General features: G+C 40.7%; 1 protein-coding gene across 3 annotated transcripts; it reads left to right on the forward strand.

Annotated features, from left to right (window-relative positions):
* The first annotated feature begins 5,755 nt into the window (after positions 1-5,755).
* Positions 5,756-22,054, forward strand: CALM2 (calmodulin 2). 3 transcript variants are annotated; one of them, XM_055240873.1, is made up of 7 exons: positions 5,756-5,939; positions 9,912-9,957; positions 11,927-11,957; positions 19,641-19,784; positions 19,869-19,975; positions 20,363-20,498; positions 21,414-22,054. In XM_055240873.1, exons 1-7 carry the CDS (start codon positions 5,839-5,841, stop codon positions 21,440-21,442), a joined length of 594 nt encoding a protein of 197 aa, XP_055096848.1. In that variant the 5' UTR covers positions 5,756-5,838; the 3' UTR covers positions 21,443-22,054. The 3 variants fall into 3 exon arrangements, with proteins under 3 accessions (XP_055096848.1, XP_055096849.1, XP_063474134.1); XM_055240874.2 differs by lacking the exon at positions 9,912-9,957 and having other exon boundaries at positions 5,799-5,939; XM_063618064.1 differs by lacking the exon at positions 9,912-9,957 and having other exon boundaries at positions 5,825-5,939; positions 20,363-22,054.
* The last annotated feature ends 611 nt before the right edge of the window (positions 22,055-22,665 follow it).

The raw sequence follows: 22,665 nt of genomic DNA on the forward strand, positions 1-22,665 counted from the left end.
GTTAACTAAGAATCACTGGCAAGTAAAATTATTCCAGTTTTATTTACTACTAAGAGACACAGTAAACTTAGACCAAATATATTCAGACAAGATTGGGTGCATTCAGGGTGGTATGGCTGTATATAAGACAAAATATATTCAAATAAACTTGAACACAAGAGAAAATTAACATGAGTACAAATAGTCAAAATAATAGTCTTATGGGTTTGTATGAATATTGGAATGGGGAACTGAGGCAATGGCGGTCACTCTTTTTCTCTCCTGACCTTGGGGTCTCCCTAAGGAGACCAAGTATTGAACTCTTAAAATAAAGCAAAGCTTCTGTTCTTTCCAAGGCTTCTCTGCCTCCCAGAAAGGCGGCACAAAGCAGCAGCAACACCAGCAGCAGCAGCAGCAGCGAGTGTGAAGATGAGAGTGGGGGCTGTGGGAAGATGTGGCCTCTCTGCCAAAGGCAGTTAAAATTGCATCCTGCTGGCTGAGGGTCCATGCTTTTCTTTTGTCCAGGCCCTGCCCATCTCAACCTTTCACCTGCCGCTTCCCAGTGGGCTTTATGATATTATCCATATTCCAGTTTGAGCCAGTGCTCACTTTTTACACCCCCAAATAGGACACCTTGGGGAAGAACTGAAGGAGCTACACAGAGATGGCATGAAGAATTGAGTGTTGAGAGCAAGCGTTCAGGATAAAGGCTGTATTGAGAAGAAACGTTTCTGACCTAGGGAGAGCCATTGAAGTGTTTATGGACAGGATGAGTGCAAAATATATAAAATGGTGACTTTTTTAAAGTTTAGAATGTAAAAAAAAAAAAAGGATGCATTAAAAGTCTCTGAGGATCCTTGAATAAAATGCTGACCCTGGGTCCAAGCAGAGAAAGTACAAGGTGAGTCTGGAACATTTTGTGCCAGAAAGCAAGAAAGTACCCAAAAATGGATGGAGACATATCAAAAAGATAAAAGGACACAGGAGCTGCTTGAATAGTTCATACTGGCCAAATTTGAGACAACTTGAGCACCAAAAATTAATGTGAATCTAACTGATTATAATACACTGAATTAGAAAAAAAAAAATTCTGCCAGTCAATAGTAATGCTTACAACAAGACAGAAATGAAAAAGAAAGTACTTCTTTACAAAAAGAATGCTAGGTAGTACACGTAGAAGGGATTACAGAATAGAAAAACCATAATTTTTCAACCTACAATGTAATTATTGATTTAGACAAGGATCATCAATGGGTGATAAAATCACTAGGTAAAGATTTGGGGAAACAGAATATTCACACAAAGACAGAGCTTTGCCCCATAGATGACTTTATAAGATGACTTAATTAAAGTGGGAAATGTAAATGGTGATGTCTGGTAAATGTCATCATAACTAAGTGATCAAATATATCATCACTAATAGTGGAACAATTGCTATTAGATGCTCTTGAGAGTATGCAGTGTGAAATACACAAATATTACCTGCGAAGTATTTTTGCCAAAAGTCTTCAACCTTAATCTTGTCAAGCCTTTAGACTAAATTGTAGTTTATAGGAAATGCAGAGAGATAGAGGCACAAGTTAAATAACACTATGAGGAAACAATCAGACAAATCTAAAATGTAAACATTTTAAAAGAAAACTGTCCTGAGTCTTCAAAAATATCAATGTCATGAATAAACAAGCAAAGGTGGGAGAACTGATCTAGATTAAAGGAATTAAGAGTCTAGGTGGGGTGCGGTGACCCACGCCTGTTATCTCAGCACTTTGGGAGGTTGAGGTGAGTGGATCACTTGAGATCAGGAGTTCAAGACCAGCCTGGCCAACATGGTGAAACCCCATCTTTACTAAAAATACAAAAATAAGCCGGGCGTCATGGTGGATGCCTGTAATCCCAGCTACTCAGGAGGCTGAGGCAGCAGAATTGCTTGAACCTGGAAGGTGGAGGTTACTGTGACCTGAGATCATGCCACTGCGCTCCAGCCTGGATGACAAAGAGAGACTCCATCTCAATAAAATGAGTTGGCGGGCGCGGTGGCTCATGCCTGTAATCCCAGCACTTTGGGAGGCCGAGGCAGGCGGATCACGAGGTCGGGAGATCGAGACCATCCTGGCTAACACAGTGAAACCCCGTCTCTACTAAAAATACAAAAAAATTAGCTGGGCGTGGCGGCATGCACCTGTAGTCCCAGCTGCTGGGGAGGCTGAGGCAGGAGAATGGGCGTGAACCCAGGAGGCAGAGCTTGCAGTGAGCCAAGATTGTGCCACTGCACTCCAGCCTGGGCGACAGAGCGAGACTCTGTCTCAAAAAAAAAAAAAAAAAAAAAAAAAAAAAATTAGCTGGGTGCAGCGGTGTATGCCTGTAGTCCCAGCTACTTAGGAAGCTGAGGCGGGAGGATAACTTGAGCCCAAGAGTGAGGCTATAGCAAGCTATGATTACACCACTGTACTCCAGCCTGGGTGACGGTGAGACCCTGTCTTAAAAAAAAAATGCTACTGTGATTGTCCCTTTGCCCTTCACCTTGGTCATTAGCACAGATGGCTGGAGGAGGGAAGCTATGGGAAGGAAGTGTCAAAGGATAGGGCTTGTGTTATCGCTGACCTACAAATTGAGGAAGAGGTGTGGAAAGGAAGTACATTCTCACTTTCCCAACATGGGCAAAGGCAGAGAGCTGTAAGGTCTTACCAGTCAGGACAGGAAAAGTCAAAGGCAACCACCTCCTAGGCCTTGACATGTTGGTCATCACCAACTTTCTCAGTGGCAATTGCCAAAGTCAGGCAACACTGTATATCATGTTGTGGAAGACAAATGCTCTATAAATAAATCGACTTGAAACAGTCTCAAATACACGTAAACCACAATGGCTTTAAATGTAACTCTTGACTTTTTTCTCATTTTCTTTCTCTTTTAAGAGAGGTCAGCAAGGAAAGTTCTGCAAGAGAGGCTTTATGGAAATTCAACCTAAGAAACCTGGGAAGACTTTTATGTATCTGCTGTAACAAACGTATTTCACTCCTAAATATTTGTTTAAAAGCTCCTGGAGCCTTTAAACTCCAGAGATGGATACATACATCTCTGAGCATGCACCTGTATTTCAGACTTAACGATGCACTTGTTATATGCTAGACATCAATCTTTTTAAAAATTCATTTTCTAGAGGAGGTGATTATTCATTTTGTCATTCAATTTCCCATCATTAAAAATTTCATGCAGTAAAATCACTGCATACTAATGGGGTACTGTGTAAAGAGAGTATTTTTAGTGACTAAGTCGAAAGAAAAGATCATTGATAGCTCTTCCATCTGAGGATTTGAGGAGGAATCAGAGACAAATTTCTGAGGAATACCTTGGAAAGACCTGGAAGCTACCAGAATGCAGAGTAATGAAATGGAGGCCTTAGGGCTCCCTTTTCAGCTCAGATTCTGAAGCAGAGGTGCCCGCTTTTAAGTAACATTCTGTCTTAATGGTATTTCATTCACAGGATAAAGTTAACTAAATCTCCTTTCCCCCCACCATCATTACGTCACCACATTAGCAAGGACAATAGAAGCACAGGGTCCTGAGTTTGCACTGACTGGTCATTCATCTGAAAAGAAGGTCACAGGGTTGCCAATGCTAATTGGAAGAGCATTTAATGCCTGGTTTGCATGACTGAAAGAAAGAGGACCACCTCTGGCCTGGCAAAGAAAAGATTTTTGATGGTGTGAGAAAATGTCTAACTTGGCTAAAGGAGGTTAAATTCCACTGAAGCCTTCCAAGTGGGTGCAGATAGCTGTTAGCATCAGAAATGGTCTTGCTGGGCAGGGCAATGTTCTGTAGGGAGCTGTCTTCAGTAGGCAAGATTTCACCTTGGCTTGCAAAAAATGCTGTTCACTGGGTTTTAAAGGTCCACATGCTTGTGCTTTTTACTGGAAAATTCTCAGACCTTGATATGGCCTGTGATGATTTTTTTTTTTTTTCTGAGCTGGATTCTACCAACAATCTTCTTAAGGAACTGCATTTTGAGATTTAAACCTTATTCCTCTTTAATTTCCCAGAGTCCTCCTCTCTGCCTAACGGGGCTGGCTGTCTACTTTGGGCTTTAGTAATGCCTATCCCCTTGCAACTCTTCCATCATACCATGCGATTACACACCTCTGGGCCTTTGCTGTTACTTACTTGACCCAGAACTTGCTCCCTTCTTTCCTCCCTGCTTTTTCCTAGCCCATTTTATAACGTTAGACAATTTAGGAGTTATCTTCTCTAGGAACCCTTTTTGGAACCTCTATAGAGGACTAAGATCCTCACCTCTGCATCTCGTAAGCCCTTCTATAGTTACAATTATAATCAAACCGAGTTCACACAGTAGGTGTTCACTATCCACCTGTTAAATATTTCAGGTATGTACACCTTTGTTTATTTTGGATGGGACCAAGGAGTTAGTTTTTATGTGTGTTTTTTTTTTTTTTTTTTTTTGAGACGGAGTCTCGCTCTGTCGCCCAGGCTGGAGTGCAGTGGCACAATCTCGGCTCACTGCAAGCTCCGCCTCCCGGGTTCACGCCATTCTCCTGCCTCAGCCTCTCCGAGTAGCTGGGACTACAGGCGCCCGCCACCACGCCCGGCTAATTTTTTTGTATTTTTAGTAGAGACGGGGTTTCACCGTGGTCTCGATCTCCTGACCTTGTGATCCGCCCGCCTCGGCCTCCCAAAGTGCTGGGATTACAAGCGTGAGCCACCGCGCCCGGCCGTTTTTATGTGGTTTTTAAAATATTCATTTAAATCTGTGGAGTTAGAAACCCAACAGGGCAAATTTCCTATGAAGGGGAAGGCATATTATAGTGACCAATTTTTGGAGTCCTACCCTCTGCCAGGTACTTTAACACTTTACATTAATTCTAATCTTTGCATAATTCTAATTCCCACAATATTCTTTCGAGATAGGTCTTATTGCCTGTATTTTACAAGTGAGGCTAAAAATTAAATGACTCACCCAAGGTCACGCATCTGAGAGAGGGACCCAACTAACTCATGCCCAGCTCTGTCCAACCCAGAACCCTTTAACCCCACGATAACAAGGGGCCATTTCAAGAGACTTATCCCACTGAAGCTCGGATACTGTGACTTTTGAGTTACTTTTCTTTTCTGGTAAATTACCCCTGGCAAAGAACGCGAAGAGGAAGTATAAACTTGAGATTAGCCTGCCAACTGAACAGCTACATTTGCCCGTGTGCAGATTTACATGGGTTTTGTGACGGCGTGAAATGAAGAACGTGCGGCTTCCATCAGGCCAAAACACTAGGTTAAAAACCTGAGTTCAGGGTACGCGTTTATCGGAATCTTTCAGCTTCAATCTTTATCGGCTTAAGGTGTTTTCGTCTACCCCTTAATAAGGGGCGGGAAAGTGGGTGAGTGTGGCAGGGAAGGATACGTGGAAGAGGAAGGTTCTTCAGCCAAGGGCAGAGTAGGAGACCCTGCCGCCTGGCGCAGTTGCCAGGACAGCGCGGCCCGAGCAGCAACGGCAGAAGCCGCACCGCGTCCCGGCGGCGGCTGCGAGTCCCAGTGACGCATTGCAGGTACAAACCAGCCAATCAGAGGCCGTCTCAACGACTATCTAGTTACGCATCGCCGCCACGATGCTCCTCCGCGCCGCAAAGTAGCGCCCCTCAGGAGCCGCTCCACCGGCCTTTTAACGGCTCGCTGGAAATGAAACCCATTTACGTCATCCTTTCGCCCACTTTCCTTGATCTCTTGCCTCATCGACCAAATAACTGTGAAGAAAGGGGTCCCGAGAAGAGTTTGAGGGGAGGGGGTTGGCCGGGACTCGTTTGCGATGTTCCGTTATCTGGATGCGGCGGAGGGATCTGGCGGAGGGAGGTGTTTATGAGGCGCTGGGGGCGGAGGAGGCGAATTAGTCCGAGGGGAGAGAGCGAACTGAGTGGTTGTGTGGTCGCGTCTCGGAAACCGGTAGCGCTTGCAGCATGGTGAGTGCATCGCTGAGCTGCCGGCGCTGGGCCTGTGGGGGGTAGAGACTGGGGCGAACTGACTAAAGAAAGGAAACTCGCCTCCCTTACACCTTCAAGGAGTGGTTTCTGCCAGAGGGATGGCGCGAAAGAGGCCAGGGATGCCCGCGACGGTTGTGTCGCAGGTGCTCCCCCACCCCCATTCTCCTGAGGGGGGCTTCCTCTAGTGAGTTGAGGGCCGGACGCACAGATCCCGAGGTGGCGAAGCTCCTCGGGGGCTTGGCTGGAGGAGGATGGGTCCGGGATGAGGGACAGCCCAGTGCACGGGAAGGAGAGAAAGTGAAGGAAGGGAGAGAGGGAGCGCAGAGAGCCTTCTGTCGGGCGTCTGGAAAGGTCAAGCTGGGGCCGGATTCAATCCACCCAACCGACGGTTAGTGCGAGCGCCAGGAAGCGCCTTTGTCCGCTTGCGGCCGCCATGCGCCCAGGGGGCGGGAGGAGCGCGCGGGGCCCTGGGGCGAGCGCCGGCGCCGCAGTTAGCCCGCGTACTCCGCGTGTCGGGATCCAGGGGGCGCGCGGGCGGGCGGCGCGCTGTGTGGGCCGAGCCCGCGCGGCGCAGGGAGCGGCCGGTGGGGGCGGGGCGGGGCGGGCTAGCGCCGCGCGGGACCCGGAGCCGCCGCCCCGCTCGGTCCCGCTTGAGCTCCAGCTGCTGTGCTGGCACCTGCAGGACTGCGGAGATCTCTGTGGCGCTGCGGGGCCGTTGGCGGGGATGGGCGGGGGAGGGGAGCTTCGACGGTTTCCCATCCCCCTCTGGCAACCCTAATCTTCTTGCTCCATCTGGGGCCCTGGGGCGTCTTCCACCACCCAGGCCGGATGCTTTAAAAAAGTTGCTTTTTAAAGTGTCTGTCTTTGAAAGAAATTAACTTTACTCCTGAAGTCTGGGGCGCATCCTCGCAATATACATCTTGTTAGGGAAAGTGTTCGGCTCCAGCTAGGGTTCTGCAAGGCGTTTCCTGTTCCCCGCTGGAGGGAAGCAAGCTCCGGAGTGACTGCCTTCTGAAAGTCGGTCTTGTAACAATTGGATGGATGCCTTTGAAGAGCCCCGTCTCTATTCTATTCTTGAAAACAGCGTGCAGCCCTAATATTCAAGAACCACGACCACATAAAAACATTGCTCCCCTTCTGCTGCTTTGAAAACGACCCCTAAATTCCGTGTAGAAGTTGCCAGGTCGTTTTGACGTACACTTCGTTTGTATGATGTCTGTCTGTCAAATACTGTGATGGAAGAGTGTATGCGGGGGAGGAGCAGGGAATTTTTTAAAGCATTTTCCGGTCACCTCAGACTGGGAGAGCATGTTCTTTCCTGGAGAAAAAAAAAAAAAAAACCACCTAATAAGGGCGGTAATCTGTGATACTTACTTTGTGGTTCCTCTGCCAAGTGGTTACAGCGATGGGTGTGTCCAGGAGGCAAGGTGACATCTTAAACAGGAGTTGGGGATCCTTGCCAACTGAAACCTCCAGCGTGTATGGGTGTGGGGAGAGGAGTTCACCTTAAATAAAACTAGTGTTCATTGACGTTTGATGCATTCGCTTCATCTTGATACTTCAAATATTATTCTGAATTTGAATGTGCTGGTTACATTTGCTTTAAAATGTAGTTATAGGCATATGTAATAAACATTACAAGTTGTGGAGTAAGCTTTTTTTTTCTTAAATAAATGAAGGATAAAGTTTTCTTTAATCAGTTTTGATAATTGAATCAGTAATTCGAATAGATTTTTCTTGATAGAGTTGGTTATCTACGCATTTTTGTGGTCCCTTGCTCAGTGTTAAGCTTTTGTAGTTACTGTTTGCATCACTGCTGCTTTGGGGGTTTTCTGTTAAATTGACAGCTCTTACTATAAGAGACAAAGTCGAAAAAAAATCTTAATAAAAATTGACAGATACCATTAGTAAGTTTGAAAATTGCCTTCAGATAACTTCATAATTAGAGGACTGAGATTTTAAATTAAGAATCCAATTAAAAAAAAATTAGCCGGACTTAGTGGCCTGTGCGTGTAGTCCTGGCTACTCAATGGGCTGAGGCAGGAGGATCATCTTGGGCCCGGGAGTTGGAGACTGTAGTGAGCTATGATCACACCACTGCACTCCCTGGGCAACAGAGTGAGACCCTGTCTCTCAAAAAATAAAAAAATTAGGACCCCAAGTTAAAGTATAAAAAATTTTATATGGAAGGAAAGTAAGATTGCTCATGTAACTCTTGAGTTTCCATGTAGTCAACATATGCTCACCGAAAACGGGATTGCTTCAAGAGGACTGAGGCCAGGGTGATTAGGTAAGTAAAAGATGTAAAAAGGTAGAAAATGTTTGTCACTTGAGTCTAAATAATTGTTCTTATAAGTGCCAAGGCCTATTTCTGTTAGGCTCAGAAGATCAAAGGATTTGGCTCTTTTAAAATATAGAAAGCTCTAGCTTCAGCTAGAATTTAGGCCTTTAGTAATAGCCCTAATTTTTATGAAGCCATTTTGTTCCAGTGATCTTTTGGTGAGAGATGCTATGTAAGTACTATTCTTCAGAATTAGGTGTCTTTTTACCCTAATGAATAATTTAGATTGCTTTTGATATAGGTAAAACAAATATGCTGGCTTCCATAATTGTAGAAAAAAACTTCACGTAGGAATCCTTTGTTGTATCAAAGTAGCACCTGATGGGAATGAACAGACAGGAATGGATGAAGGATAGCAGTTTGTGTTCCATTTCAAACCTATGGGCTCACACATTTATTCAGATAAGAACACCACCTTTCACTAGATAAACTCCAATAGTATTCGTGCATACTTTTGAATGGCATGTAGGAAATGTTTGATAGGTACATAATGTATTCACTTCAGGTCACTAATGTAATACAGGGTCGTGCTTCTTAGTGTTGACAGATTACCTATGGTTCTCCAAAATGAACATTGTAGTACAGGAGGTCTAGGGAGGAACCTGAGAGTATACTAATGCCTAGGAACTTTCTCTGGAGTGGCAAGAGCAGTGGGAAGAATTACATCAATAGCTACAGAAATAAGGGAGTAAGAAAGAACAAGTCATCTCTCTAGTGAATTATTCTTCACTTTACTGAGATAAACATACATGTTAATAAGCTTGAGTTTTCCAAAAAGTATAATTCTTCTGGTTCTTCTAAGAAAATCGCACTCCATGGAAACAAGGAAGAACCAAATTTATTCGCCTTTGTAGCAGTTGGGAAAGTTAGTGCTAGGAAGTCTTCTTGATTTATAGTAGACTTTAATCTGGATATTGCTGGTAAAAGTTTATTCTAAAACCTGAACTTTGGATAAGTAGTAAATACAAAAAGCTTCTCAACCTTCCAAGCAAAATTGAGAGCTTTCAGGTTACGTGAGTAATTTAGTCTCTTGGGTGCTTAGTTCATTCCTTGAAGCTCATTTTTGTGATCTCTCTTCCAAGATTGCATTTGCTTAGAGGTAGGGAGTTAGACAAGATGGTGATGGTCTGAGGTCCCTAAATTTAGACTTTCCAAGCAAAATTGGACAGTGGTTCCTTAATTGCTAACATCCTCGTTTCTTCCTAAGGCCTCTCATGTTTCATATATGGTAGCCTTCCCAAAATCTCATCCCCCCTCCCCACCATGTAGAGAGAACAAACCTGTCTCCTTTCCTGTACAGAGTACAGGATCCTTCAGCTTTCACACAGGCTGCAGTGTCTGCCACACATTTAGTTCAAGTTTTTTTTAGTCTTAAAGTGATGTCACCTGCTGCATCTGTCGCTGGGTTGCACCTTGTGGATTTAGTTTGCATAAATTTTCTCAGCTTAAACAAAGTTAACATTGAATAGAGTAGGCTTACCATAAAGGGCTTAATAAATGCCATGCATGCCTACATTCTGTGTGGAAGTTGAGCTTGTCAGGTTGATATTTAACATTGTAGGTTCTTTAGTTAATTTATATAAAATAATGGTTACCATTTAACTCTTTAGGTTAGCTTTGTACATAGCATCTCACTTTGCACAACAACCCTGCAAGGTACATATTGTTATTCTTGTGCTACAAATGAAGTTGACTGAGAGGATGAGTACCACATCCAAGGTCACACAGCTATTAAATGGCAGAGCTGGGATACTAGCCTGTGACTCAGAACTTGATGCTTTTCCCCCCACGCCATGCATGCCAGGTTGCCCTTCCTTTCAGGAATGATGGAAGTCCTGCAAAATGCAATAAACTGAAGTAACGTAGCTTCTATTAATACAAAGTAAATAACTGAGTAGATTTACTGGATTTTAAACCTTAATCCTTGGGTAAACAATCTGTGACTGACTTCACACCAAATATTTGTTGGCGGAGGATTTGGACTTTAGGGATAAAAGTGGATACATATTTTATTTTACAAACTCTGTATTTGAACCTAATTATTGGCTCTTCAATTTTAAGTTACCAGCTTTTTTTTTTTTTTTTTAATGAATTTTATTTACATCGTGGTCAAATAAAAATTGTTGAGCAGGGAAAATAAACTACTTTCTGGATTCCTTCTCGAATTTTCTCATGTTGTGCCCTAGAGAAAATGTGAAGCCATTCCACATTAAGGTGTTACTTTTCCCAGGGGTGTGTTCATTTAAAAAGAATGAAGCCAGGCAATGTTTATTTTTCTTTTGCCTACAAATAAATGAATGGATTAATCATTGTACACTTGACTCCCGTGTTGGTAGGGATTTTAGATAGGAGGCTATTTCTTGTCTGTGCTTCTCAATACCCCCTAAGCAGTTGCTTCATGGATGTATATACTAATAAGCAGTGAAAGAAAGTGCATGTTCAAAGAATACAACAAGGTGTCTGGATATTTTGCAATCATCTTTATATATTACGGTGCTCTGAATTAAAAGCTGAAAGTTACTGGGTATGTCTGACACCTTAGTGCTTTATCTTGGTTCTACTAATTTTGTCTGCCCCACTCCCACTTAACCTAGCCTCATTCCTTAGCTGTAAGATAGGGGATAATACCATTATAAGGTTGTTATTAAGATTGAATAAGGATAAAATTGAGGCCGGGCGCGGTGCCTCAAGCTTGTAATCCCAGCAATTTGGGAGGCCGAGGTGGGCGGATCACGAGGTCAGGAGATCGAGACCATCCTGGCTAACACGGTGAAACCCCGTCTCTACTAAAAATACAAAAAATTAGCCGGGTGTGTTGGCAGGCGCCTGTAGTCCCAGCTACTCGGGAGGCTGAGGCTGGAGAATGGCGTGAACCCGGGAGGCGGAGCTTGCAGTGAGCCGAGATTGCGCCACTGCACTCTAGCCTGGGGGACAGAGAAAGACCCCATCTCAGAAAAAAAAAAAAAAAAAAAAAAAGGATAAAATTTATAATGGGTTTTAGCAAATGGCAGAAAATATTTTCTGAAGAAAACCAAGTGCTATTAAAAAAAAATCACAAGCCTTAGGGTTACTTTGAGATTTTAAAAACCAAGAGAAAATGGATGGCTGAACTTTCAAACATTTGGTAAATATTATAGTATTGTAGTTCAGAGCTCTGGATTCTTTGCATTTTGCCTGCTGGGTGAGAAGGAATAAAAGCTTGTTGTGCCTTTTTTTTTTTTTAATCACTTTAATTTCAAAACAATGTTTAGCCATTTGTGGGAGTAATTTTCATTTTGTGATCCTGAAGCATTTTGATTCAGTGGGAATTTCTGGTGATTTATATCTGGAATAGAAGTGAGCTTAAGTTTAGCTATTCTAACATTGAAAAAGGAAGCAATGTTTCCATTGGATTCTAAAGTATACTTTCAAAAATATTCTGAAGTATTTGTATATCTTAAACTTGGAGTTAAGACAGCTTAGCTTTGAAGATAAACCAGATGTGTGCATTTTCTACCCAGATGTGTTTGTTGCTGGACTAAATGAAACAGTACATGGTAACCCTTGAAAGGTTTTAAACTTGTTTCTGTAACTGCTAATCTACATACTCTCAAGTCACTAACCTACCTCTTTGATCTCTTTGTAGGCTGACCAACTGACTGAAGAGCAGATTGCAGGTGAGAAATACTCAGCTAGGTTGTACCCATTAGATTGTTATTATAAATTGAATAGCCAATGTCAGGATAAGAGACTTATATGAAATAACTGACTTTGGTATATGTCATGGATACTAACATATGGGTATAATATAATACAGTAATTCAACCTGCTTTGGCAAGTGGGATTGTAAACTTGCTGATGGAAGATGTGCGGGGCTAATTGTAATTAAAGACATGTATTTTAGTCTGCGTGGATATACTTTGGAGCCTTGTGGTGTAGTGTTGGTCTTTGTTTTGTTTTCTGAAGACTACCTTAGTATAGAACAGGAATTCTGGGCTAGCTGACACTCTAGAAAAGGAAGCCAAGAAGTAACTAAGGCAACTTGAAATGGAGAATCAAAAAAGGAACATTGAATTTACCCTAGTTAAAATTAGCTAACATTTTAACCTAAGAATTGCATATATAATCAATCAGGGAATAACCATTTCTCAAGTGAAAAAATTTAAGAGGTTGGCATTCTATTTTATAAATGTCACTGTAGCAGTATGGATTTTTCTCTTAAAAAGCAGTGACAGCTGTTGAAATGAAGCTGCTTAAATTTTGTCCCTTTTAGTTTGCTATGGAAGTATGCAAAATTATTACATAAAACCTGATGTCATGTTCTCTTTATGCCATGCCATAGAACATTAATACTTTTGATTTATCCTTATACTTGAGATGGCTGGTTAATGTCAATGTTGGGGAAACTTCCCCCCCCCCCTTGCTGGAGTTGTTTTTTTGTTTTGTTTTTATTGTAGTGTTGAAATGCTTTGCAAACTATTCCTTTGTTTTCATTTGAGACTTTTATTAGCACGAGCACCAAGCAGTTTATTTGCCAGTTTTCACAGTAAGCAGGAAGGGTTTGATAAGAGCTCAAAAGCACTTGAGCACTTTTTCTAATGCTGGAGAAAACTGAGAAGCCCAGTTGGAACTATATAGCCCATTTAAAGCAAGCTCCCCACTTCCCATAAGCATATAGAAATTTGGGGGATACTAGAATTACACTAGTCACCTCAAATACTGTTTGATAGGACTGTAGGTAGAAAGCTATTATTATTAAAGACAAATTTAAGCAGGTTTTATTTTTATTTATTGTGTAATTTGACTTAAACTTAGTTTTTACTTTCTGAGGTTGGTAAATTACATGTATTGAATGTTATGAACAAAAAGCAAACAGTTTTGGGAATAATTTTTTGTTGAGTTAACACTGTTTTAAAGGTATCACCTATTTGATCTCACGTCTCCTCAAAAAAAAAAAAAAAAAAAAAAAACAGACTGGGCCTGATGGCTGGTAATCTTATCACTTTGGGAGGCTGAGGCAGCAGGATCACTTGAGCCCGGGAGTTTGAGACCAGCCTGGGCAACATAGTGAGACTCCATCTCTACAAAGTAAATGTATCATCCAAATGTTTTTCTGAAGTAGTTTTTTTTATAAATATACTGTCTCCTTCCCAAACTATCTCAGGCTATCTAATACTTCACTCTTAAACTCTGACCTTCTCTAATACATTTCTCAATATTCCCAGTCAGGTAGTGGCACTTACTGTATGCAGTACAGCATGTTCACTTTAGGGTAGAAAACGTGTTAGTCAGTGTGCCTATTGCATAGTTGATGGTCTGCTCTCCTAAACACACAACTCTTTAAAAAGAAAGTTTGTTGGCCGGGCGCAGTGGCTCACGTTTGTAATTCCAGCACTTTGGGAGACCGAGGCGGATCACTTGAGGTCAGGAGTTCGTGACCAGCCTGGCCAACGTGGTAAAACCCCGTCTCTCCTAAAAATACAAAAATTAGCCAGGCGTGGTGGCGTGTGCCTGTAATCCCAGCTACTCAGGAGGCTGAGGCAGGAGAATCACTTGAACCTGGGAGGCAGAGGTTGCAGTGAGGCGAGATCGTGCCCCTGCACTCCAACCTGGGCAACAGCGAGACTTCGTCTCAAAAAACAAAAAAGTTTGTGTCTATTGAATATAAGAGGATCCCTATCCCTCTTCAGTGATTGATAGCATTTTTATTTTTAAATTTTTTTTGAGACAGTTTCACTCTTGTTGCCCAGGCTGGAATGCAATGGCGTAACCTCCGTCTCCCGGGTTCAAGCAATTCTGCTTCAGCCTCCCGAGTAACTGGGATTAGAGGCATGTACCACCTGGCTATTTTTGTATTTTTAGTAGAGATGGGGTTTCTCCATGTTGGTCAGGCTGGTCTCAAACTCGCAACCTCAGGTGATCCACCCGCCTCGGCCTCCCAAAGTGCTGGGATTACAGGTGTGAGCCACCATGCCCGGCCTGATAGAATTCTTATAAAGAATACTTGTGGTTCATCAAAACCGTGACATTCAGGACCTGTTCTCTTTATTGTCTTTAAGTTAAATCCTGTCTTTTCTTGGCTTTCATCATAAAATTAGGTTTCCAGTGGGAGTAGAGGGAAAAAAATCTGTTCTTAGGTTCTCTTCTTACTCCACCTTTTCCTAGACCACAGATTTCTTTAAAGCCATTCCTTGGACCTCCAGGTTTCAGTTAAGATTTAGGGCAGAGGAACCAAAACTTTTATGCTACTAAAATAAAAATCATGTGCAGTCAGGGACCTTTTTGTTCTACTTTGTAGGCCCAGTACCTGCTACATAGTAATCATTGAAATATTTCTTGAGTAAATGTTATTCTCAGTGAGTGTGTAACGTAAAGTTCTAGGGCACTACTATCCTAAGATTTCTGCCTACTCTCCAAGTCCCTTCCTCCCAAATTTGGTATATTTCAGTGTTTACCTTTGAGATGAAGGCAATTTTTTAATCTGGTAAATTGTAATTGTTGGTGGCTGGGCGTGGTGGTGCCTGTCTAATCCCAACACTTTTGGAGGCTGAGGCAGTGGAATTGCTTGAGCCCTGGAGTTCAAGACCAGTCTGGGCAACACAGCAAGACCCTGTCTCAAAAAAAAAAAAAAAAGAAAGAAATTTTTTTTTTTTTAATTTGTTAAGTGCTGGTGACCACCAACATCCTTGTTTAGATGAAGTTACTAAATTTTTTGAGACAGAGCTTCACTCTCTTGCCCAGGCTGGAATGCAGTAGCATGATCTTGGCTCACTGCAACCTTTGCCGTCCAACTTCAAGCGATTCTCCTGGCTCAGTCTCCCAAGTAGCTGGGATTACAGGCGCGCACCACCACGCCCGGCTAGTTTTTGTATTTTTAGGAGAGATGGGGTTTCACCATGTTGGCCAGGCTGGTCTTGAACTCCTGATGTCAGGTGATCCGCTTACCTCGACCTTCCAAAGTGTTGGGATTATAGGCATGAGCCACTGCACCCGGCCTAAAATTTTTTATATTACTTGGTTGTATAGAGCATTCCAGTCTAGTATGACATCACTAACAAGTTCATTTTGTTGATAACTCTGCCATGATGTCATTAGTTGTTGCTGTTTGACTTTTGGAAGACTGATAGGAAAAATGTACAGTATTGATAGGAAAAATGTACAGTATTTTTTTCCTTAAGAAGTCTGTACCTAAACTTTCATTAAATTTTCAAGGTCCAAATTTGTTTGATAAAAATAATAATATTACTCAATGTATAGCAACAATTGCATGAAGTGCCAAAAGAGTTCCATCCAGTACATGATCTTTAAGGGATTATTAAGTTCAGAATTTTGTGAAGAAATAGAAGTTAATAAACAGTCATTTGATTTGTTTTGTAATTGTCTTGTGATAACCTATTTTAATAAAATTTTTAAAACATGTTATTTTAATAAAATTATATATTTAGGTAATAAACTAATTAGGGAAGGGCCTTGAGGTTGCTAATGAATAAATAAAACTTGAGTAATAGATTTTTCTGGAAGTTTCAATTTGGTCAGCTAAAATGGATTTTGGTAGTTTCCTTATACCTATCAATTACGTAGAAGATAGCTGTTCTGTGGCATTCAGGACCTGTTTTCTTTATTGTGTGTTTAGGTTTTGACTCTTCGATTAATTTCAAGTCGTTCCTGGGAGTTACTGTTTAGAATTATATGCTTGTATACATAAAGATTGTGCTAGTTTTGAAGTACAGGTAAACTGTAAAGGCAGGTGAATTAAAATTTTACTTTGGGGTTTATTATTTTGAGTTTTTACAGGTATTTTTTACTCTTTAGTATAAAAATACAAGTAGAAATTTGGAATAAACCTTGACCTTTAAAAGAAATGTTATTTGTTCCTTTCTTGAATGAATAACAAATAGTATTAGCATAGATACGGTTTTATTTTCTGCATTTTAACTTATTCTAGCAAACATTTTAAGTGTTAACTAGATTTTTAAATTTCCTGAAAGTTATACATAATCTTACACTATGCATCTTCCAGTACTTAGCTTTTTGTTATAATAGGTGATTACTGCTAATTAAACATTGGGAATTTAGGCACCTAATGGTGGTGGTAAAAGATACCCATAGCAGAGAATGTAATATAAACAAATACCTCAATGTCTTAATTTTCTTGTAACCTATATTAGGTGAAAGGTGCAATGTGTCTGAACTCCAATGTATGTATTTCTAGATATTTCTACATTCTGTTTAAAAACAGTAAAATTGAAATGTCTTTATCAATTGTGCTATTTATAGGTGGAGACTCCCTGATCTATTTTTGTCATTAGGTTGGTCTAGGTTAGCACTGTATACTATTTTCATAAAATCAATTAGTGTGGTACGAACCTTCTGATTGGTATTAGGTGAGTTCCTCTACAAACCAGTAATATTTAAATAAGAAAGAATGCAGTTAGGAGGCAATTGTAATAGCCCCGGCAAAGGATGATGGAGCCTTGAACCAAAATACTGGTTGTAGAGATGGAGGAAAAATCAGGCGGTATTTAAATGATAGAATTGGAGACTTGTTGACAGATTTCAGACTGAAAGAGTTAAAAGTGGCTCTTGGGCTTTTGCTAGTATCTTTAGGGGTTGCTTGGGAGTATAGAATTCATTTTCATGTTTTGCTTGTGATCAGCCAGGGGAGCTATATCCTGTAGACAGCCAGAAATAAAGATATTTATTGAGCGAGATGGGTAGACTAAAGATATCTTGGTTGTAAGTGGGTATAGATAAAGTGGCCAAGGAGTGGAAAAAAAGGATAAAATTGGTCACATCTAGACATAAGAGACAGGAGTAAGAGCCTTTGGTAGTATGTGGTAGGTAGGAGGAAAATCAAAGTACTGTTATGAAGGCCAAGAGAAGTTTTGAGAGTTTTTCCATGCAGTTTTGGATGCTGCAAGAAAATGAGATAGTCTTTATCTTGACATTTATTAAGTATTTATTTGTTGGACATAGTTCTAAGTGTTTTACACATACTAATTTTTTTATGGGGGATGACCAGGTGAATACCCCTTGTGGGCATGGTATACTGTGTCACCCCACTTGGCACATTTATGTCATTTCACAGAAATGAGGAAGCTGAGGCAGAAAGGTTTAGTAACTTGTCCAGATTGCATTGCCAGAAGAAGGAACAGAGCTAGGAAATTCTAACCCAGTAGTCAAGTTACAAAATCTCATTTTAGTTTTTATGCCATATGGCTTCACACTGAAACATACTTGATGGATTGGGTGACTGACCTAGTGGTCATTGGTAAACTCAGCATTTTCAGGTGAGTTGGAGTGGTATGTCATTTTAAAATAGTGGATTGTTTGGAGATAGGAAATTGGTATGAGTAGTAGTGCCTTCTAAAATTCGGGAAGGGATAAGGGCAAGCACTTAAAATATAACTAAGGTTTCAGTTTAGTTTTAGGCTAAGCGATGTGAAGATACTTACGTGTTAATGGGCAAATTAGTGGAAGAATAGTTGAGTCCAGGGAAGAGGTAATATGGAATGAAACTGGAAGGTGTATGCGAATTGGAGTAGGGATAAGCAGGCAGGGAATAAATTGGCCTTGGACTGTAAAGAAGGTACACCATTTCTTAAATGTGTCACATAAACATTCTCAAATGTATGCCTATGTTGGGAAAGCTTAATGGCCCCATGAATTTGGAAACTTTCTGTATTCGTTTGCTGATAGGGTCTAATATCTTCTGGAAAATGACTTACTTGGAAAATACTAGCTGTATTATTTACTCATTGGTATAACTTTGCAGTATCAAAGTTAGTCTGCTTTAGTTTCTTTCTCTTTTTGGAGACAAGTCTCACTCTGTCGCCCAAGCTGGAGTGCAGTGGCGTGATCTCGGCTCACTGCAACCTCCGCCTCTCGGGTTCAAGCAGTTCTCCTGCCGCAGCCTCCCAAGTAGCTGGGACTACAGGCGCACGCCACCACACCCAGCTAGGGGTGTGTGTTGTGTGTGTGTTTTAGTAGAGATGGGGTTTCACCGTGTTTCTCGGGTGTGTGTGTGTGTGTGTTTTAGTAGAGACGGGGTTTCACCGTGTTTCTCAGGCTGGTCTGGAACTCCTGAGCTCAGGCAGTCCGCCCACCTTGGCCTCCCAAAGTGCTAGGATTACAGGTGTGAGCCACTGCACCTGGCCTGTTTTAGTTTCTTTATCTGTAAATGGTGAATGAAGCCAGGTAGTCTGGAGTGTTGCACCAGCAGGAGGTTTCCATGTAATCTAGTGATGTATTAGAAGGAACATATAGCCGGGCACAGTGCCTCATGCCCTGTAATCCCAGCACTTTGGGAGGCAGAGGCAGGCGGATCACCTGAGGTTGGGAGTTCGAGGCCAGCCTGACCAACGTGGAGAAACCCCATCTCTACTAAAAATAGAAAATTAGCTGGGCGTGGTGGTGCATGCCTGTAATTCCAGCTACTTGGGAGGCTGAGGCAGGAGAATTGCTTGATCCTGGGAGGTAGAGGTTGCGGCGGGCCGAGATTGCACCATTGCACTCCAGCCTGGGCAACAAGAGCGAAACTCCGTCTCAAAAAAAAAACAAAAAACAAAACAAAACAAAAAACAGCAAGAAGGAACATAACTATCACAACAAGATCTTAAGGAATAATCAGTTTCACTATATAAGGTTGGGGTTTTAATATTCCAAAGAAAGCTCAAAATGATCTTTGTTCTCAGTGACATATATTTAGCGAAAACTGGACATTTCATATCTTGATCAGCCCATTGTTATAGACTGTTTATATAGTCCCTTCTCCTGCATTACTAGAAAGGGAAAGTAGCCTGTTGTAATTTAGTAGGTGATTGATTTAGACGTAGTGGCTAATTCTAAACACAGTATACAGAAACAGTTTAATTACTCTGTAGAAATACATATTTGGTTACCAATAGTCTTATTTTTGTTTTGTGAGTGTAGGTTAGGTCTGTAATTTTGAATTATGTTCCACAGAGCAGCTTCAGTGACAGATAGAGGAGCCAGTCATTTGGGGATTTGGTTCTTTTCCTCTGTAAACCTAGGATAATTTTATTTAGATCAGCATGAAAGTACAGTGGTATGATTGGCCAAAGATATATTTGAAATATTATCATAAGGTATCATAAAGATTGGTTAATCTTTAGGAATCAAAGTCACATTTCAATTGCTACCTCCATTGGTATTTTTCCATTTAAAGTTTTTGGGTTTTTCTGAGACATGGGGTCTTAGAGTTTGGCCAGGCTGAAGTGCAGTGGCTATTCACTGGCACGATCCCACCACTGAGTAAGCTTTAAGAGTTAATACATTTCATTCAGGTTACATTTTATTATTAATCTGTGTATTTGGATTGTGGTCTTTCTTTCAAACAGAATTCAAAGAAGCTTTTTCGCTATTTGACAAAGATGGTGATGGAACTATAACAACAAAGGAATTGGGAACTGTTATGAGGTCTCTTGGGCAGAATCCCACAGAAGCAGAGTTACAGGACATGATTAATGAAGTAGATGCTGATGGTAAGTCTTTAATTTTGGGGGGTGGGAGGGGTTGAAGAAGTGATACTTACATTCTGCTTTGATGTTTCAACTAAACCATTTCAGGTAATGGCACAATTGACTTCCCTGAATTTCTGACAATGATGGCAAGAAAAATGAAAGACACAGACAGTGAAGAAGAAATTAGAGAAGCATTCCGTGTGTTTGATAAGGTGGGTCAAGGACTGGATATGTTAAATTTTGAGGATGAAATGAAGATACCAGGACGCATGAAGACTTTTTTTTTTTGACGATTTACCAACGTATTTTAATTATCAAGCAAAAGCTTTTTAAGAATTCAGTATAGATTTTCTAATATATGTATTGCATTCATCTTGTCAAAGGAGGTGTCACTTGACTTTGGGACTAGGAAATAGTAATTTCAATATAGGACATTTTGCTTGGCTCTTAATGACATTTGTAGGTCAACTGTGTAGATTTGTATGCATTTCTAAAGTATGTTTTTCCCCCAGTGTGAAATTTAGTAGTAAACTTAATAAATTTCCATTCCAACTCTCAAGTCTAATTTTACTCAGAAACTATACTAAATTTTTTGCTAGGATGGCAATGGCTATATTAGTGCTGCAGAACTTCGCCATGTGATGACAAACCTTGGAGAGAAGTTAACAGATGAAGAAGTTGATGAAATGATCAGGGAAGCAGATATTGATGGTGATGGTCAAGTAAACTATGAAGGTAAATCTTTCACTTTCATCACCACATTCTTCACTTTGATTTTTAAGATAAAAGGTGCTTGTTAGGTAACTGATCGAAATTAGTGACCCTTCCCCCCAAATTAGGATGCTAAAACAGTTACTTATATTTAACCTTCTTAAAATTCAGAGTGTTGTCTACAGACTAGGTAACATTGCTCTGACTTGAGAACTTAATTTAGAAATACTTACTATCGGGTTCTGCCCCTACACCTGGAATCAGCATTTTAATAGGATTCTTGGGTGATTCATATATAAAGTTTGAGAAGCACTGTTCAGTGTTTGTGTTGGATTGTGGAACAATGTGGAAAGCAAACTTATTACGAGTTTCCTAAAATGAAATTAATGTGACTTTCTTTCCCCGCACTGTATTATCTTTTTTCTTTAATTGGCTTTAGTCTGAAACTGCAGTTTACGTGTGCTTCAAAAGTATTGTATCTATTAACTTTAAGATGGCCATATCAGGAAGCAAGGCATTTAGAAATTGAAGGATTTTCAGTAAAACTTTGTATGTTTTTCATGATGTAACTACTTAACTTAGAAAAGAGCATAAAATTTAATGTTATAAAAATTAAACCTAGCCCATAGCACTGAATTTAGAATATTGTCTTGTAATCCAGCAGACTTAAAATTCAAGTCTAAACTAAGATAGAGCCAAGAATGCTCTTTTTATATTGGCCTATCTAAAGCGTTAATTTGGCTCTTATTAATAATCCTGAATAGTTAATGGTTAATGAAGTTCCAGCCTGGGCAATAAACTAGCTTCCCTCTGTACTTAATGTTAATTCTGAGGAAAGAGAGGAATGGAAGGAGTACTCAGTAATTGAGTAAATGTGATTTTTTTTTTTTTTGTCTTTTGCTATTGACTCAAATTTTTTGTGTACTTCTTGTTTTTCAGAGTTTGTACAAATGATGACAGCAAAGTGAAGACCTTGTACAGAATGTGTTAAATTTCTTGTACAAAATTGTTTATTTGCCTTTTCTTTGTTTGTAACTTATCTGTAAACGGTTTCTCCCTACTGTCAAAAAAATATGCATGTATAGTAATTAGGACTTCATTCCTCCATGTTTTCTTCCCTTATCTTACTGTCATTGTCCTAAAACCTTATTTTAGAAAATTGATCAAGTAACATGTTGCATGTGGCTTACTCTGGATATATCTAAGCCCTTCTGCACATCTAAACTTAGATGGAGTTGGTCAAATGAGGGAACATCTGGGTTATGCCTTTTTTAAAGTAGTTTTCTTTAGGAACTGTCAGCATGTTGTTGTTGAAGTGTGGAGTTGTAACTCTGCGTGGACTATGGACAGTCAACAATATGTACTTAAAAGTTGCACTATTGCAAAACGGGTGTATTATCCAGGTACTCGTACACTATTTTTTTGTACTGCTGGTCCTGTACCAGAAACATTTTCTTTTATTGTTACTTGCTTTTTAAACTTTGTTTAGCCACTTAAAATCTGCTTATGGCACAATTTGCCTCAAAATCCATTCCAAGTTGTATATTTGTTTTCCAATAAAAAAATTACAATTTACCCAATGGTTGCTCTGCATCTGAGTCATTTAACTGTTGAAGTCTAATAATTTTGAAAATAAAATATGGCATTGGTTTCTGCTTGGTACTAGATAATTTTTTCTTGTATGGGGAAGCATATGGAGATGGGTGGCAGAAATAGTGAAGGGAAAAGGAGAAAAGGATTGGAAAAGTGAGAAAAGAGGGAAAGAAGCACAGAAAATAAGAGGAACAAAATAAGGGGTGTAACTAAGGAGAGATTGAAGAGGAAGGCCAAAAAGATGGGGATCTATGGGGGCTGGCTTAGTGTAGTCACCTTTTGGGGGTCACCATCATGTGTGCCCACAACATTCCTCCACCACTATGCCTGTCGTATTGTGCTACTGTGTTAGACCCAGAACACCTGTGAGTTCCCTCTGTGCCCGCAGAACAAGATGGTGGCAGTCATGGGAAAAGGGGCAAGTTTTTTGTTTCTTTATCCAGATTGTATTTGACAACTTCGAAAGGCTCAAATGAAAGACTCAAAAACTTAAGTGTACCTAGCATGGGAATTGGCATAAAGTAGGTATTTACTGTGTCCTACCTTTATATTTTTCAACTTTGGCATTTGTCCATGTTGACTTAAGCTGTGCAATGAT

Source organism: Symphalangus syndactylus, chromosome 14 (assembly GCF_028878055.3).
Source record: "Symphalangus syndactylus isolate Jambi chromosome 14, NHGRI_mSymSyn1-v2.1_pri, whole genome shotgun sequence".
NCBI classification, from domain to species: Eukaryota; Metazoa; Chordata; class Mammalia; order Primates; family Hylobatidae; genus Symphalangus; species Symphalangus syndactylus.

Coding starts and splice junctions, on each gene's coding strand:
- CALM2 (XM_055240873.1), top strand. CDS start 5,839: ATGAGGCGCTGGGGGCGGAGGAGGCGAATTAGTCCGAGGGGAGAGAGC. Junction 9,958..11,926: donor TTGCACAACAACCCTGCAAG/GTACATATTGTT, acceptor ATCTCTTTGTAG/GCTGACCAACTGACTGAAGA. Junction 19,785..19,868: donor TAATGAAGTAGATGCTGATG/GTAAGTCTTTAA, acceptor AAACCATTTCAG/GTAATGGCACAATTGACTTC.